The 16,155-nt window shown below is 49.7% G+C and overlaps 1 protein-coding gene across 2 annotated transcripts; it reads right to left on the bottom strand.

Moving 5' to 3' along the window:
- Window positions 1-1,966: 1,966 nt before the first annotated feature.
- Window positions 1,967-10,174, bottom strand: LOC131415904 (retinol dehydrogenase 16-like). 2 transcript variants are annotated; one of them, XM_058557877.1, is made up of 6 exons: window positions 9,809-10,174; window positions 7,638-7,952; window positions 5,333-5,591; window positions 4,334-4,497; window positions 3,539-3,775; window positions 1,967-3,174 (listed from the first exon to the last, which is right to left on the bottom strand). In XM_058557877.1, the coding sequence occupies exons 2-5, from the start codon at window positions 7,948-7,950 to the stop codon at window positions 3,558-3,560; spliced, it is 954 nt and encodes a 317-aa protein (XP_058413860.1). In that variant the 5' UTR covers window positions 7,951-7,952; window positions 9,809-10,174; the 3' UTR covers window positions 1,967-3,174; window positions 3,539-3,557. The 2 variants fall into 2 exon arrangements, with proteins under 2 accessions (XP_058413860.1, XP_058413859.1); XM_058557876.1 differs by having other exon boundaries at window positions 1,967-3,157.
- Between the last annotated feature and the right edge of the window lie 5,981 nt (window positions 10,175-16,155).

Genomic DNA, 16,155 nt, shown 5'->3' with positions numbered 1-16,155 from the left:
GACACCTGACCCACATCCTACACCTCCCTGAGACTGGAGGTCCACTTGCTGTGCACTTGTAAACTTTTTAACTTATATTTTAAGGCAAAGATAATCCAGGTAAATTCATGGTGTCAAGACAGACCAAAAACTGGTTCTGTGCCTCCAAATCTTAAAAGAAATGAATTCCATGTCATCAGCTCTTTGGAATTCTCTGTCTTTAGCTGAGTCTCCATTATTAGAGGCCATGAGAAATGAAGGATTTCCCCAGAGTGGATGGACCTCCACTGTCCTGAAGAAAGAGGCAGCAGGGTCCTTCTACAGAGGGGCTGGTGGTGTGGGACCCCCCCCCCCACTACCAGAAAGTAGAAAGCCCCAAGGGTCCCAGAGTTAATAAAGCAACTACTGAGAGAACTGTTTTGTGGACATCAGATACCTGTAAGGTAAATACAAATAAAAAATAAAAAATTAATTTTCCCTGGTGCAATAAGGGAAAGAGATTGCCTTTTTCTTAGAGCATTTACTTCATAAAATTGTCATTGTAAATTCTTTCTCTGCTCTTTGAGATGTAAGTAAATATCGGGGTACCTCTGGGGAGCCCTCACTGCACTCCAAGCAGGCCTTGCTTGTCCTCAGCGACCAGGAGAATGGCAGGAGTCAAGGACTGAGGGCACGCCAGCCCCCCTGGGCATCAGTCCCTAGGGACATTTTCCCTCAATCCCCAGGACCAGGCACCTGGAGGTGATGAGATGAGCTGAAGAACCTAAAGGATGTGGTGACAGTGAGAGAAAGGGACTCTGAAGCCAGTGACACCACGACTAACTGGGTGAGCGGTGGCAAGGGAGGCCAGGAGTCAAAGTGACGCCAAAGTCTACAAGCATCAAGATCCTGGGACAGAACCCCAGTCTCACCACTGCCACCCCAAGACTGCGGTGCCCTCTTCCATTTGCTGCCACCTACTCCAGACACAGAACGTGCACTTATGGGGCAAAACGAGCGGTGCAGAAGGTCAAACTGGCCGAGCAGGGAGGGCTCTCTGATGACATGGCGGCTGCAGGAGGCTGGAACTGAGCAAGGAGCTGAATGACCCGTTGGGGAAAGGAACCCTCTCCCAGCTGCTTATAGGGATCTAAGAGCCTGCAGTTCTTCCTGGAGGGGATCTCAAGTATTGACCAGAAAACTGAAGGGGCTGAGAAAAAAATCAGCAGATGGCTGCGAACACAGAGAGAAAATTGAGACCAAGCTAAGACTGACTTTCTCTACAGCTTTTCATGTAGATTAGTATTTGGCTTCTAAAATTTCTCTAAAGGAGTTACATATTTTTGAAAATTTGTTCCTTCTTCTTCTTGGCAGCTAATATGCTTTTACCAAGTTTCAGTATAAACTTTGTTATAATGACAAAAATATTACTAATGTGACTATTACTGTTCTGAGCCATGTCCCATTCCCCTCTCCTCCTTGAAACAAATCAGCTTCTATTTTTTGTGGGGGAGGGGTCTATCTGAATAAAGTAACGTGTGTCATTTAAATCTTAGAGTAGGGCATCTTCTAACCTAAGGAAGCCAACAATGTTCTTGCCCTATCATAACAATGTGTAGCATGAATTGTAAGCTTTTAAGAATTTCTTGATATCTTATGCCTTACCTTGGATTTTTCTTCTTTTTCTTGGATTTCTTAAAGAATCGTTATTTTTTTATTTGTCAGGTGTACAATATTACCTTGCTTTTTTAGCCTTCTCTCTTCTTCCATCTGGTCACCACCATTTCTACTTTGGTGGCCTTGTATTTGGAAAAAAGACACATGATCCTTTTGGCTCAACTCACTGTCTTAACTCTGCTTCCTTTGCTGATATCTCACAAACTACTTCCTCATCCGATTTCCTGCAGCAAATCCCTCCTTAGCTGGTGAGATTAGGTTTATCTTCCTGTAATCCCTACTATATTCGTTTTCTATTGTTGCTGTAACAAATTATCACAAACTCAGCGGCTTAAAACAATACATATTTATTATCTTACAGGACTATAGGTCAGAAGTCTGACGCAGGCCTCACTAGGCCAACATCAAGGGGTTGCCAGGCTGTGTCCCTTTCTGGAGCCCCAGGGAACAATTCATTCCCTTGCCTTTTCCAGGTTCTAGAGGCTACCCTCAAGCCTTGTCTCCAGCCTCCTTCCTCTATCTTTAAAGACAAGGGCAGGTTGAGTCCTTCTCACATTACATCACCCTGACCTGCTCTCCTGCCTCCCTCTTTCATTACAAGGGCCCTTGTGATTACCTTGGGCCCGTGCAAAGGAGCCAGTAAATCTCCCTATACAAAATCGAATGATTAGCAATCTTAACTCCATCTGCAATTTTAATTCTCCTTTGCCAGGTGAGGTAACAAATTCACAGTTTCCAGAAATTAGGACATGGATATCTTTGAAGGGCCATTATCCTGCCTACCACATCTACCTATCCTGAATGGTCTCTCTTTGACTGCTTTTAAATCTTTCCTCTTCTTCGACTCTCTAAAACATAATGAGGCTAAATTATAACAAAATATCACCCTATAGAATACTTGCTGAGTAAACATCAAACTGATATACCATATCGAGAGAGAGATTTTTTGTTCTTTTAGGATATAAGTTCCTCAAGAGAAGGAAAAATGATTTCTGCATGTTATTGTGCCTGGTACAAAGTAAATGCTCAACAAATACTGATGATCAGAAGCAGTGAGTCTTGACTATAAAGATGAGGAGATAAAATACCAAAAACTAAAAATAAATAAATAAATAAAATATCAAAAATTGTTTTTGTGCTGCTTCTATTGTAACCTTAGATTAAATTGGGATATGTTAGAAATTTTGGAAAATTGGCTGAAATATTACATCCAAATAAAGGGAAATAGAAGCCTTCAGGCATTTCTTTGGACAGTAAAGATCTCTTTCACACTTAGAACGATATATTAACGCATCTTCACATGCAGCTCTTTATTTACTATGCCTACTGATTTCCGATGGACCCATGGAGGCTCTTCTTCCCAAGGCTAGGAAGCCATCCCAGGCTCAGGCAACAGGTCTCCCTGGTGAGTTGGCACCTGAGGCTGATGGGTCAGGCTGGTGGTCGCCCTCCACACCTCCACCTCTGTCCACAGACATCTTCAGTGGAGAGGTGCCTTCACCTCCACCAGGTCATTTCTATCCTGTGGGAGAGGGAGAACTGAGGAGGAGGACAGAGGCAGAGCAGGCTCAGGTGGGGCTGAGCTTCTCCCAGCTGCTCACACCCTCCCAAAAGTGTGGATTCCTCAGGGTGGCAGGAAAGCCATGAGGCTCTGAGCCTTGAGAGGCCACTCAAGGTAGAGGGCACAGATGTGTGCTATTGGGTCTCTGTTCCTCAGCTGTAAAATTTAGTTCCTTCCTCCTAATATCCCCAGAGTCCTCAGTAATGTCCCAGGAGAAGCCTGGGGAGGAAGTGGGGAGTGAGGTGAGATGGGTGTCCCTGGTGACATGAGAGCCCCTCTCTCTACTCTATTTCCCTCCCCCTGAGGCATCCCTCCCTCACACAGTACCCAACTTCACCTTACCGTGCACCCCAGTCTTGGGCTACAGGGCCTTGGCGGGCCTTGGGCAGCTCCAGTAGATCACGGTGTCCAGCAGGAGGGAGGGCATGTAGCTCATGGGGAGGTAGAAGAGCTTGGCGTCCCAGCCAGCTGAGTATCGGGCGCGAGGGTGGCAGGAGGTCAGGGCATGTTCCATGCAGTCTGTCACCAAGGACAGATCTTCTGTGCACTTTTTCTCCACCAATTTAATTGATTTCATGCCTGTCCAGAATGAGAAAGATCCAAACGTATTCGCACTTCCAACCACTCCCACTTTGGGATCAACTTATGGAGTGAAGTTTCTAAGAATTCCTGGACCCCCCTAAATCAAATCCATCCAAATTCTCCAGGGAGAGCCTGAACCCAACCCCAGGAACAACTGTTCCACACTGAGACCCCTCTGGCTCTCTTCCTGGGAATATCTGGACTACATAAACTGGAGGTCTCTACAACCACAAGAAATGGAAACATGTGAAAACCAGCTGTTCTAGAACCAGCTTGCCATGAGTCCAGGAGTGTCTTCCCTCACTGGCTTCAGTTTCCTCCTCAACATAACAAGGGGTTCAGATGAGACAGTGGTCCCCAGGTCTAGCAAGCCTGGATCCTTTCCTTAGGTTACCAGTTGACCACACGGGACTATGGTGATAGAGCTAAATGTCCCCACTGCAAGGGTGAGTCAGAGCCTAGAGGATGAACCTGAGACCTGAGGAAGCACTAATGATGGACTCAGGCTTCCAGATAGAGGTTTGCTTCTCTCCCCACAGTCCACAGCTCACTCACTGGATGCCAGGAACTTCTCCCCATAGACCTCCTTGACCTCTGGGCTGGCTCGATCCCATGCCTCCTGCATCTCCCGAGAAAGCATCTCAGTACTGGTCACAGTGGTCTTGAAGAAACCTGGCTCGATCATAGCCACCTTCACCCCAAAGTGGGAGAGCTCCCTCCTACAAGGCAGACAGGCAAAGGGAACAGACTTCAGAGGTCTTGCAAAATAAAACAGAAAAATTCACGAAAAAACAATAAAACACCAATATAGGAGTGTGGTGGGATAAGCTTGAAAGTCTGGGGAGTTGTGAAGTACGTAGCTAGGGGAAGAAAACTTATGATGATCGTATTGCCTCTGTATAGAGTTCGAATATTTCTCCAAACATTTTCGATACATGCACTTATTAGCTCTAAAACCTACCGCTTGTGCTGCAACGCACCACTTAAATGTTCTCTCCTTGTGTTCCCCGACGTTCAATCCATCACAAGGCTGTGCCCATTTTATCTTCCCCACACTCCTCAAAACTCTCTCCCCTTTCCTGCTCTAGTCAACTCCCTGACCATCTGTGCTCTAAGGAGCATCTCTCTGCATGTGGTCTCAGCTCCCCCACATTCAGAGCCATCCTCTGCCCTGCAGCCAGTGGAGTCCCTACTGCTGATTTGATTAGGGAGCTCCCCAGATTGAATTGCGTCCAGGGGGTCCACTGCCAACAGGGCTGTCAGACCTAAAGATCATGAGTTATGTATATGGAGGGGCTCCCAGACAAATTATATCGATACCAATTCTGCCTCAGATACCTTCTGACGTGGGCCCTCCTCCAGGGCAGGAATAGGTTGAATCAAACACTTAAGACCTAGGACCCCACATGACACCTAAGAGATAAAAAGTTGCTTCCCAATGGAGGACCTGCACAAAGCAAGAAGAAGGATCTGGAAGGAAGAGCCTCTGAAAAGGCTTTCCTGGAGGCACAGAAGCAGGAAGATTGAGGGAGGGCCTGGGTCCCAGGTCAATACCTGAGGGAGTCTGAGAATGCCTCGACGCCATACTTGGAGATGCAGTAGCCTCCACCAAAGAGGGACACCCGGCCCACGACGCTGGAGACGTTGACTATGCGGCCCCGCGCCCTCCTCACTAGCGGCAGCAGGCTCAGGGTCACCTCGATCATCCCCAACAGGTTCACGTCGAGGATCTTCATGAAGTCCTGTTTGGTCAGCCACTCATTGGGTGTCAAGGGCACGGAGATGCCAGCGTTATTCACCAGGCCCCACAGCCCTGGGCAGAGTGGAGGCAAAAGAACAATACTGAGTTGTGCCCGTGGGTGAGAATACAGTTGTGGTTCCAGTTCACCTTCCAATCACGTGAGGACATTCTGAGAGAGGTTGGGTGGGGAGTGGGTGGAACAGATAACAACACACAGCCGGCAGGGTCTAGGGGGGTGCAGACCCTGTAAGCTGTTGGAGGACAGAAAGTGTGCCTTCCTCCTGATTTATTCTTCATGGCCCAGCCACTGCCTGGTGCACACTGGGCCATCCCCCAACGTTTGCTGAAGGCAGGGACTCATGTGGAGGAATCTAGTGTGTCCATATCTGGAACATGGACAGTAATGTGTTGGGTTTTCAGACATCAGTGTTGCCCTGCAGATGTTATAAACGTTCACCTACATCGTCAGATTTCCTGGACAGCGTTGTGAGTGAGTGCTCAACAACTATCTGTGGGGGAAGGAGACAGACACGCAGAGAGAACGAGGAAGAGAGAGGGAGAGGAAGAAGGAGAGACAAGATAATAGACATAAACAAGAAAAGGCGGCTAATATCTGGGTACGGGTTGGTTGGGTAAAGCAGACCTGAAACTCCAGGTTGGGGGAATGTGAGGACAGGCGGGGAGAGACCTCAGGGACTAGCCTTGAAACACCTGCATCAACAGTGAGCAAGGTTCCTGTAGGAACTGGGGGATCAATTCCAAGAGGCAGGCTTTGAGAGGGAGGCAATGCTGTGTCACCCCCACCCTCCTTGCACAGACTTCACCCTCTGCACCAGAACATGCCCCCCTCTCCTCCCACCCACACAGGAGGCCACCCTCGCCCCATCCCCCTTGGCCCACAGTTCACCCAGCTTCATGGAAACCTCTCCCCAAGACTCCAAGACACACTTCCCAGGACAGAAAGTAAAGAGTTCCAGCAACAGCCTTCAGGGCAGCAGGAGCAGGGATTCGGGGGAGTGGGGAGGAGGTGGCACGAGTATTGACCCAGAGAGTTGAGTCCCTCCTCTGCTCAGAAACAGGCCCACCCTTCTAGGAATGCACATCCTCCCACCAGACATGTTACTTCTAAGAACCCAAATAATATACATAGTTATACAGAGAGATTAGGGTAAAAAGAAGTTTACCAAGACATGATTTATGTTGAATATGATGAATAAAATGCAGAAAATATTTCATATCATGCCATGAGGTGCTGTTTTAGCAAGTAATGTTATTCAAAAAGACAGAATATTCTCAATCACTAAAAATTACGTTTTTGAAGAACTTTCCTTGTATTGTAAAATGCTCATCTTTTTTCAATGAAAAGATTAGGATACGAACTACATGAAAATTGGATACCATCTATGTGAAAAGGGTCCCAGGACTTGTCTCTGGTGGTGAGATGGTGGGTGAGTTTGGTTTTGATCCTGAACTTTTCTGTGTTTTCCACAATGGTCATGTTTTACATTTATACTTAGATAAAAGAAATCAATGTTCTTTTCTTCCCCCATAAAAACACAGATGCGATTGTAGTTTAAAAAAAGAGAGAGAGAGTTGACCCTGTACTCGTTTTGACCTTCCTTAGCAAGTCCTGAAAGCTCAGTGTTCTCATCTGAAAATGGGTGACAGTGACTCCCTGGTAGGAACATTATGAGTCCCCAGCAAGAGCATATTAGGGTGCTGAGAACAGGAGCCGGGCTCCAGCCCTGCCCCAAACAGCCACACAAGCCTTCAAGCCCCCATCTCCACTCCGCCTCCAGAAAGTGGGCTTTGATCACCCCGGAGCACTCAGCATCAAGGAAGCCAGAACTTCTGCCAAGAAAGGAGGCGACGCCACAGACAGGAATTCGGGAAGGGCAAATTCTCATCAGGCAAATATCCCCAAACCTCCAGAGCTCCGAGGGCAGGAGGTACAGGTAGTGGAAAGAGGAGAGAAGAGGCTGGTAAGCTGGGTGACGTAAAGACAGCTAGTATGACTTCGAGTCCTGGAAAACACATCAGGAATCTTCCCGGGGTGGCAGTGAAGGGGTCTCCCTTCAGAGAGAGGAAAGAAACAGACTTGAGAAATCTGAGTGGTACCTCTGTCCTCTGTGCGCTCCTTCACCCACTGGGTGGCTGCAGCGATGCTCTCTGTCTTGGTGACATCCAGGATCACCGTCTCCAACCTGTCTGACGTCCGGCCCCTCAGCTGCTCGGCCCCCTTCTCTGTCAGACACGCGGCCAGCACCCTCAAGCCTCGCAGGTCCAGCTGCCTGGCCAGCAGGTTTCCGAAGCCCGAGTCACAGCCCGTGATGAAGACGTACTTGTCTCGGAGGTGGCTCACCACCTGCCTCTCCCGGTACCAGCGCAGGAGGTAGTATAGGCCCACCAGGACTGCCAGGTACAGCCACATGGCTTTGCCGGGGACAGACACAGACAGGCTGTGATCAGAAGAGTCTGGCCTCCTCGATCAGGAAGGCTGTGCAGGCAGTCTGGCCTCCAGGCTCTCTGGCATGAAGTCTTCAATTGCCCTCCTGATCACTGTTTTTCTGGAACATTTTATTCTCTCTCTACCTATCCGCCCTTTGGACTACTTTTGCAAGAGCTGACATAGGCCCTTGAAAATCTAAATCCTGCCCAGAAAGAAAGCATCACTTCGCTGTCAGCAACGCTGCCCCGGGCCTCTCACTCCATCTGCTCTCCACGTCCACGTGTCACACACTGACCAGCATAGGCCACTCTGGTCTAGCTTCAGGGTTCAGCACTGTTTCTGCTTGTCTGCCAACACGCTGGGCTTGATCTTCCCGACCTCAGGAAGGTTCTTAGTGGGAGCCACACTTGATTCAAGACACATTTACATTCAGCACCCTCTCTGGGCCTGGGTTTCCCCATCAGGCTCAGCACCCAGAATCCCCTCCTCAGAAATCTTAGTCACTGTTGGCCTCTCTAGGGTTAGACGGAGAAGGCAAAGGCGTTTAAGGAAAGGTCTCCTCCTGATACAGTAATTCTTTGGGGCAGAAAGGTGTTCAGGAGAGCAATTGGGTGTCTGGAGTCACAGGTAAGACAGGGGAGAAGAGGGAGGGGGATGGACACGTAGCAGTGCGCCTTCTCTGAGTTGCTGGGGGGCTGACACAAAGTGGGTCTAACAGTCATTACTCTTTTACTCGGTGAAGAGGCTTTGTCCCCAGGTGTTCTCTCGGTATCCAGTTACATTGCCCTCTGCCCCTCCTGCCTGGACACTCGGCCAGAAGTCCGACCACTGAGACACAGACTCCAAAGGCAGAAAAGATGGACCTGAACAGGGACCAAGGGACAGGGTACCCTAAACCTCACCCAGCAGGGAGGGCTGTAAACCCCAATAACTGGAAAGGTAGTAGGTCACTTTGTCACAGGTGACGATGGAGAGGAAGAGGGTGCTGCCCCCTCAGGACACTAAAGAAAGGACTAGAGTAGACTCCATAAGAGCTGGAGAGGGTTCAGAGTGAGGTGGAGGATACTATACACCAATTCATAAAAGAGGGTGGATCAGCCGGAGGAACAGAGCTGGTGAGAGGGGCAGGGACAGGAGCCAGTGTCCCTGTTTGGGGCGTCTCCCTCACCGTCCACATTTATCACAGCTCTGACTGGTAAGTAAGGAAAGAGGAGAGGCGAAGGAGAGGCTTCCCTACAGAAACCAGAGGCTCAAAGGCCCCCGGACCCACCCCGGTAGGCAGAAAAGACACACAGGACCAAGATTCCACCTTCAGTTGTAACCTTTTTGCACAGGGAGCTGACTGTGTCCTGAGAGTGCTTGTCCCTCAATGTGGGAGGTGGCAGCAGCCTGGCAAAGGCTGGTCCAGCAGAACCAGCCTGTCCCTGCTTCCTGGAGTGACTCCAGGACCTCCTCTGAGGGCTTCCCAAAGGCTGGGGGAGGAAGAAGGTGAGGAGGAAAGTAGGAGCCCCGGAAACGCTCAGGGGGCCAAGATGTCATGCAAATCCTAACCGGACACCAAACCCTGCTGAGGGATAAGGTCACCGCTTCTTGGAAAGAACTAGAGACTTTTTTCTCAGTGACCAGAAATTCCTTCAACCATAAATTCCCAAGGGGCATGCAGCAGAGACATCTCTGAGCCCTCACGCCTGCTGCCTCACTCTTGTGAATCCTGAAAGTGATATGACCCCTGGCGTTACAGACCTGCCAGGAGTCAGAATCCATTCCAGACCAGAACAATCAGGAAGTTTGGGGAGAGAGCTGAGAGAGAGGAAAGGAGCCTGGGGTAACACTCACTCACCTAGGGGCTGCAGGAGTCAAATGAGAAATCCTTCAGAGGCGCCCCCAGGACGGAGACTCACCGCTGCCAATCTCTGCACTGAGATCCTGTACCGGACATCCGGAGGCTGAGATTCTCCCCGCGCGCCCTGGGGCGGGGCTGCTGGGCCAGGTCCCAGGACAGCCCCTGTGAGCCACTGTGTGCGCTTGAGCCGAGGCTAGCGCCCCCTGGTGGCACCCTGCAGAGTCTCAGCGGGGACCCCCGCCCAGAGTCAGGGCGTGATGCCCCTTCTTCACCGAGTATGGGTCTTCAGAAGAAGAGGAGGTGTAGGTAATGAAAAGGGAGCATGCAAAGGGCAGGGAATGAGAGTTAATTGTGCAGGCTTGTTTCCAGCCCTACAGGTATTCTGGAGTGGGGAACCAGAAATGTAGAGACATACCTGTCTCAAGCTGCTGAGATCTGGCGCTTGGAGGGGTCGAGACTTGTGAGTGGAGAGTCTCTGACCCTGCACTCCTCAGAAAAGGCCAGGACAACAAAGGGAAGAAGGAGTGAGGGCAGCTTCCTTGGGGGCACCCCCATGGACTCTAATGGCATGGGTGTCACCCCCATGGACTCTAATGGCATGGGTGTCACCCCCTGTACAGTTCTATCAGAATGGACCTGGGTCCCTCCCCAAAGGAAGAAGCCTGAAGGAGGAGGATGGGGCTCTGCTGAGGGTCTAGGGTGAGGACTTGGGCTAGTTTGCACTGGACTTCTTTTTCAACGTCCTTGTTCTGTCTTGTTAAGGTTGGCACCCTTGAGTCACACTCCACGCTTGAGGCCGTGGGACCCGTCTTGGTGCAGCCCTGCCCCCCAGGTAGCACTCACCATGGATGGCCAGGGGTTGCAACCTCACAGTTCTCTGACACTCCGGAGAGGACTCCTGGGGGTGAGTCCAAAACTCCTGAACACATACCCTCGAGGCTATAAAGTGAATCAGCCATCCTTTATTTTATCTCCGCTTGTTTGGCATGTCTGGTTGTATGTATGTAAACAATATTATGAAAACCTGGAGACTTCTGATCAAGCATGATGCTCTTGCTTTGCATTGGTGTGGGGGACATGGAATCACCTTGAGTAGACTGACACACAGCTTTGAAGGACTTGCAGACTGACACCAGAGCTTTGAAGGACTTGCAGGATCCTCCTGGTCATTGTTGCGTCTTCAGCAGTCCCTTGCCTGACACAAAGTGCTCACTACACGTTTGAGAATAAAGGGCTCTGCCACCTCTGAGCTCACTTTTGTTTTCACGAAGAGTGCTAACATCGTTCTACAACATCAGGTTCCCTAAAGGCTCCATATTCTCTATATTAAACTACAGGAGGAAAACTAAGACTCCTGGCAAGGTTCCTCCCAATCCAATTTGTACTCAGCCCAGGAATCGGTATCACTTTCTGCAAATGCCTTGTCCTTAGAGTCCCTACTCAGAGCATAATCCAAACAGTGGAGACAGAGAGAGGCGGGCTCAGGAAACACTGGGCAATTGAAGGAATTCCTGCCCCTCACAAAATAGGGGCTCATCAAAGCTTAGCAGAAAATGAAAGACCAGGTCCAGAAATGCCTCTTCCTCTCCTCCAGTGGAGGCTGTGGGGAGGGGATCTGGGCTGGGGAACCTGGGCATGGCAGAGGATGGAGGGTGGTGACTCTAAAGGAGGGGCAGATGAAGACAGATGGAGAAAGGTTGCTGCTGAGGGGAGAGGCTTGATGTCCCCATGGAAGGGTCTGAGTCCTGCCACTGAGGAGGAGAAAAGATGCAGAACAGAACAGGCTGAGCTCAGCTACTCACACCGCCCAAAAGTGTGGGTTCAGGGTGGCAGAAGGGCCATGAGGCTCAGAGCCTTGAGAGACGTGTGCTATTGGGTCCCTGTTCCTCAGCTGTAAAAATTTGGTTTCTTCCTCCTAATATCCCCAAATTACTGAGTGATGCCCCAGGAGAAGTCTGGGGAGGAGGTAAGGAGTGAGGTGAGATGAGTGTCCCTGGTGACATGAGAGCCCCTCTCGCCACTCTATTTCCCTTCCCCTGAGGCATCTCTCCATCACATAGTACCTAACTCCACCCTACCATGCCTCCCAGTCTTGGGCTACAGGGCCTTGGCGGGCCTTAGAGGGAGCTGCAGTAGATCATGGCGTCCACCAAGAGGGAGGGCATGTGGCTCATGGGGAGGTAGAAGAGCTTGGTGTCCCAGCCAGCTGAGTATCGGGTGTGGGGGTGACAGGAGGTCAGGGCATGTTCCATGCAGTCTGTCACCAACAACACATTCTGAAGCCACTTTGGCTCCAAAATTTCAGTTGATTTGATGACTGTCAAGAAGGAAACATCATCCAAATAAGTTCTCAATTCCCAAACAAGCTGCTTTGGGATCAGTTTAAGAGAAAAGTTTCTAAGAATTCTTGGGCCCCCCAATGTCATGCTGCAAATGGAATCCATGGATGTCATTGGAGTGTGTCCCAACTCTTACCCCAGGCACACTATCCACACAAAGGCCGCTCTGACTCTATTCCTGGCAGTACAGTCATGTTCTGCATAACCACCTTCTTGTCAAACAACGGACTGCATTTACAACGGTGGTTCCATAAGATTAGTACCATATAGCCTAGGTATGTAGTAGGCTACACTATCTAGGATTGTATAAGTACACTCTATTATGTTCACACAACAACAAAAGGGCCTAACAACACATTTCTCAGAACCTACCCCCATCATTAAATGACTCATGGCCGTATGTGCACTGCACAAACTGGAGGCCTCTACAAACACTAGAAATCTCGGCACCTGAAAACCAGCTGCTCTAATACCAGCTTGCCGTGAGTCCATGGGTGTCTTCCCTCTCTGCCTTCCATTTCCTCCTCAACATAATGAGGGGTTCAGATGACACAATAGTCCCCAAGTCAAGATCTGTTCCTCAGGTTACCAGTTGACCACACGGGACCATGGGCCAAAGCTAAATGTCCCCATTGTGTGGCTGAGTCAGAACTGGGAGCATAGACCTGAGACCTGAGGAGGGGCTAGTGATGGACCCAGGCTTCCAGACAATGGTTTGCGTCTCTCCGCAGGGTCCACAGCTCACTCAAGGGATGCCAGGAACTTCTCCCCATAGATCTCCTTGACCCCTGGGCCAGCCAAATCCCATGTCTCCTGGAGGCTGTGAGAAAACATTTGATTCTTGGTCATGCCTGTCTTGAGGTAGGCTCAGTAATAGCCACCTTCACCCCAAAGTGCGAGAGCTCCCTCCTACAAGGCAGACAGGCAGAGGGACAAGGACTTCAGAGGCCTTGGGAGACAAAACACAGCAAACAAACAAGCAAACAGAAATGATACAACCCCAACACAGGATTGGGGTGACATCATAAACTTGAAAGCTTGGGAAGTTTCAAAGGGCAGTGGCCAGGGGGAGAAAAATTATGATGATAGCATAGTCTCTGGGTAAGATTTATATACTGTTCCACGTATTTTACATGCATGTGCTTATTAGCTCTAAATCTTAATTATTCTGCAACAAGGAACCAGTTAAATGCTCTCTCCTCCTATGTCCCCTCACGTCCAATCCATCTCTAGACTTTGCCCATGTTACTTGCTCCACCCTCCTCAATGATCTCTCTCTCTTGTTCTGCTCTAGTCAACTGTCTGGCCATCTGTCCCCTAAAGAGCCTCTCTCTGCCTGCAGTCTCAGCTCCCCCACATTCAGAGCCATCCTCTGCCCTGCAGCCAGTGGGTTCTCTAGATGCTGATTTGACAAAGTAGCTCCTCTGATTAAATCTCTTCCATGCAGTTCCACTGCCAACAGCATGAAGGTCCACAGCCTGTCCAGGGCCCATGTGCCTCCATGAACCCACCCATGCCCACCTGCCCCACATCCCTCCTGGAAGCCCGGACCTTGTCCTTTAGCCCTGGAGGACCCTGCTGCATAGGCACACAACCATTAATCACCCTGGGCTTGTCTGACCTCATTTGGCCAAAAGCCTTCCCCCATTATTTGTCAGCTTGTCAGGCTACCAAGTTCGGTTCTTCAACCCTCAGCTCAGACTCCTCTCCAGGCCCCTCCCCTCATTTCTATGGCACTACCACAGCCACCATGGCTAACTTGGTCACAACCATCATGAAAGATGGCCACAACATTTCTGTATCTCCTGTCCCTTTCTCAGCTGTCAGACTTTTTGGTCAGGGACCAAATCTTGTTGTCCTTGGACACATTTATTGTGCACTCACAGAGGTTCCAAGAAGTATCTGTTCAATTGACTCAAATGCTCTACCCCTACCTCAAGGCTCCCTGAAGCTGAATGTCATAGGGGTTACGGACACGGGCTCTGCAGCTACATTATCCCACGTCCAATTCTGCAGAAAGACACTTTCTGACTGTGGGTCCTCCTCCAGGGCAGAAATAGGTTGAATCAAACACTATAGGGCTGGAGGCAATCCCAACACACAGAACATAAAATGTGCTCCCCAGTGAAGCCCTGGCACAAAAAGGAAAGAAGGATCTGGAAGGAAGGCCCTCTGAAAAGGCTTTCCTGGAAGCACAGAAGCAGGAGGACTGAGGGAGGGCCTAGGTCCCAGTCCAATACCTGAGGGAGTCCGAGAAGGCCTCGACGCCATACTTGGAGATGCAGTAGCCCCCACCAAAAATGCTCATCCGGCCCATGACGCTGGAGACGTTGACCACGTGGCCTCTCGCCTTCCTCACTAGGGGCAGCAGGCTCAGGGTCACCTCAATCATCCCCAACAGGTTCACGTCGAGGATCTTCATGAAGTCCTGTTTGTTCAGCCACTCATTGTGTGCCATGGGTAGGAAGATGCCAGCGTTATTCACCAGGCCCCACAGTCCTGGGCACAGTCAGAGTGAGAGAACAATACTGCATTGTGCCTGTGAGTGTGGACACAGCTTTTGTTGAAATTCGCCTTCCAAACGAGTGAGGACTTTATGAGAGAGGTTGCATGGGAGTGGGTGGAACAGATAACAACACAGGGCCAGCAGGATCTGGGGGGTGCAGACCCTGTAAGCTGTTGGAGGACAGAAAGTGTGCCTTCCTTCTGATTTATTCTTCACGTCCCAGCCTCTGCCTGGTGCACACTGGGCCATCCCCACATGTTTGGTGAAGGCAGTGACTGATGTGGAGGAATCTAGTGTGTCCATATCTGGAACATGGACAGTAATGTGTTGGGTTTTCAGACATCAGTGTTGCCCTGCAGATGTTATAAACGTTCACCTACATCGTCAGATTTCCTGGACAGCGTTGTGAGTGAGTGCTCAACAACTATCTGTGGGGGAAGGAGAGAGACACGCAGAGAGAACGAGGAAGAGAGGGGAGAGAGGAAGAAAAAAACAAGATAATAGACAAACGAAGAAAAGATGGCTAATATCTAGGTAGAGGTTGATTGCGTAAAGCAGACCTGAAACCCCAGGTTGGGGGAATGTGAGGACAGGCAGGGAGAGACCTCAGGGACTAGCCTTGAAACACCTGCATCAACAGTGAGCAAGGTTCCTGTAGGATCTGGAGGATCAATTCCAAGGGGCAGGCTTTGAGGGGGAGGCAATGCTGTCTCACCCCCACCCTCCCTGCACAGACTTCACCCTCTGCACCAGAACATGCCCCCCTCTCCTCCCACCCACACAGGAGGCCACCCTCGCCCCATCCCTCCCGGCCCACAGTTCACCCAGCTTCATGGAAACCTCTCTGCAAGACTCCAAGACACACTTCCCAGGACAGAAAGTAAAGAGTTCCAGCAACAGCCCTTACGGCAGCAGGAGCAGGGATTCGGGGGAGTGGGGCAGGGGTGGCACAAGTACCGACCCAGAGAGTTGCGTCCCTCCCCTGCTCTGAAACAGGCCCGCCCCTCTAGGAATGCACATCCTCCCACCAGACATGTTACTTCTAAGAACCCAATCAATATACATGGTTATACAGAGAGATGAGGGTAAAAAGAAGTTTACCAAGACATTTTTCTGTTGAAAACGATGAATAAAATGTAGGAAACAATTTCATATCACACCATGAGGTACTGTTTTAGTAAGTAATGCTATTCAAAAGGGTAGAATATTCTCAATCGTTAAAATTTACAGTTTTGAAGAAATTTCCATTGTGTTGTAATATGCTTGTGTTCTCTCAATGATAAGAATTGGATACAAACCCTGTGCAAAATATACCATCTACGTCAAAAGGTTCCCAGGACTTTTGCCTGGTGGTGAGACTTTGGTTTTGATCCTGTACTTTTCTGTGTTTTCCATGATGCTCATGTTTTACATTGATACTTAGATAAAAGAAATTGATGTTCTTTTCTTCCCCCGTAATGAGACAGTGCAATTGTAGTTTAACAAAAAAAAAGAGACAG

The sequence above is a fragment of the Diceros bicornis genome, chromosome 17 (assembly GCF_020826845.1).
Source record: "Diceros bicornis minor isolate mBicDic1 chromosome 17, mDicBic1.mat.cur, whole genome shotgun sequence".
NCBI classification, from domain to species: domain Eukaryota; kingdom Metazoa; phylum Chordata; class Mammalia; order Perissodactyla; family Rhinocerotidae; genus Diceros; species Diceros bicornis.
The sequence above is the reverse complement of the archived record's forward strand: the minus strand, read 5'-3'. Positions and strand labels throughout refer to the sequence as shown.

Bases quoted from the DNA above. Each gene is read 5' to 3' on its own strand.
- LOC131415904 (XM_058557877.1), bottom strand. From the start codon at position 7,950: ATGTGGCTGTACCTGGCAGTCCTGGTGGGCCTATACTACCTCCTGCGC. The intron at 4,498-5,332 runs GTATTGACCTGG...TCTGCCTTGTAG, and splicing joins GCATTCTCAGACTCCCTCAG to GAGGGAGCTCTCCCACTTTG. The intron at 3,776-4,333 runs GTGAGTGAGCTG...CATTCTGGACAG, and splicing joins GGAGAAGTTCCTGGCATCCA to GCATGAAATCAATTAAATTG.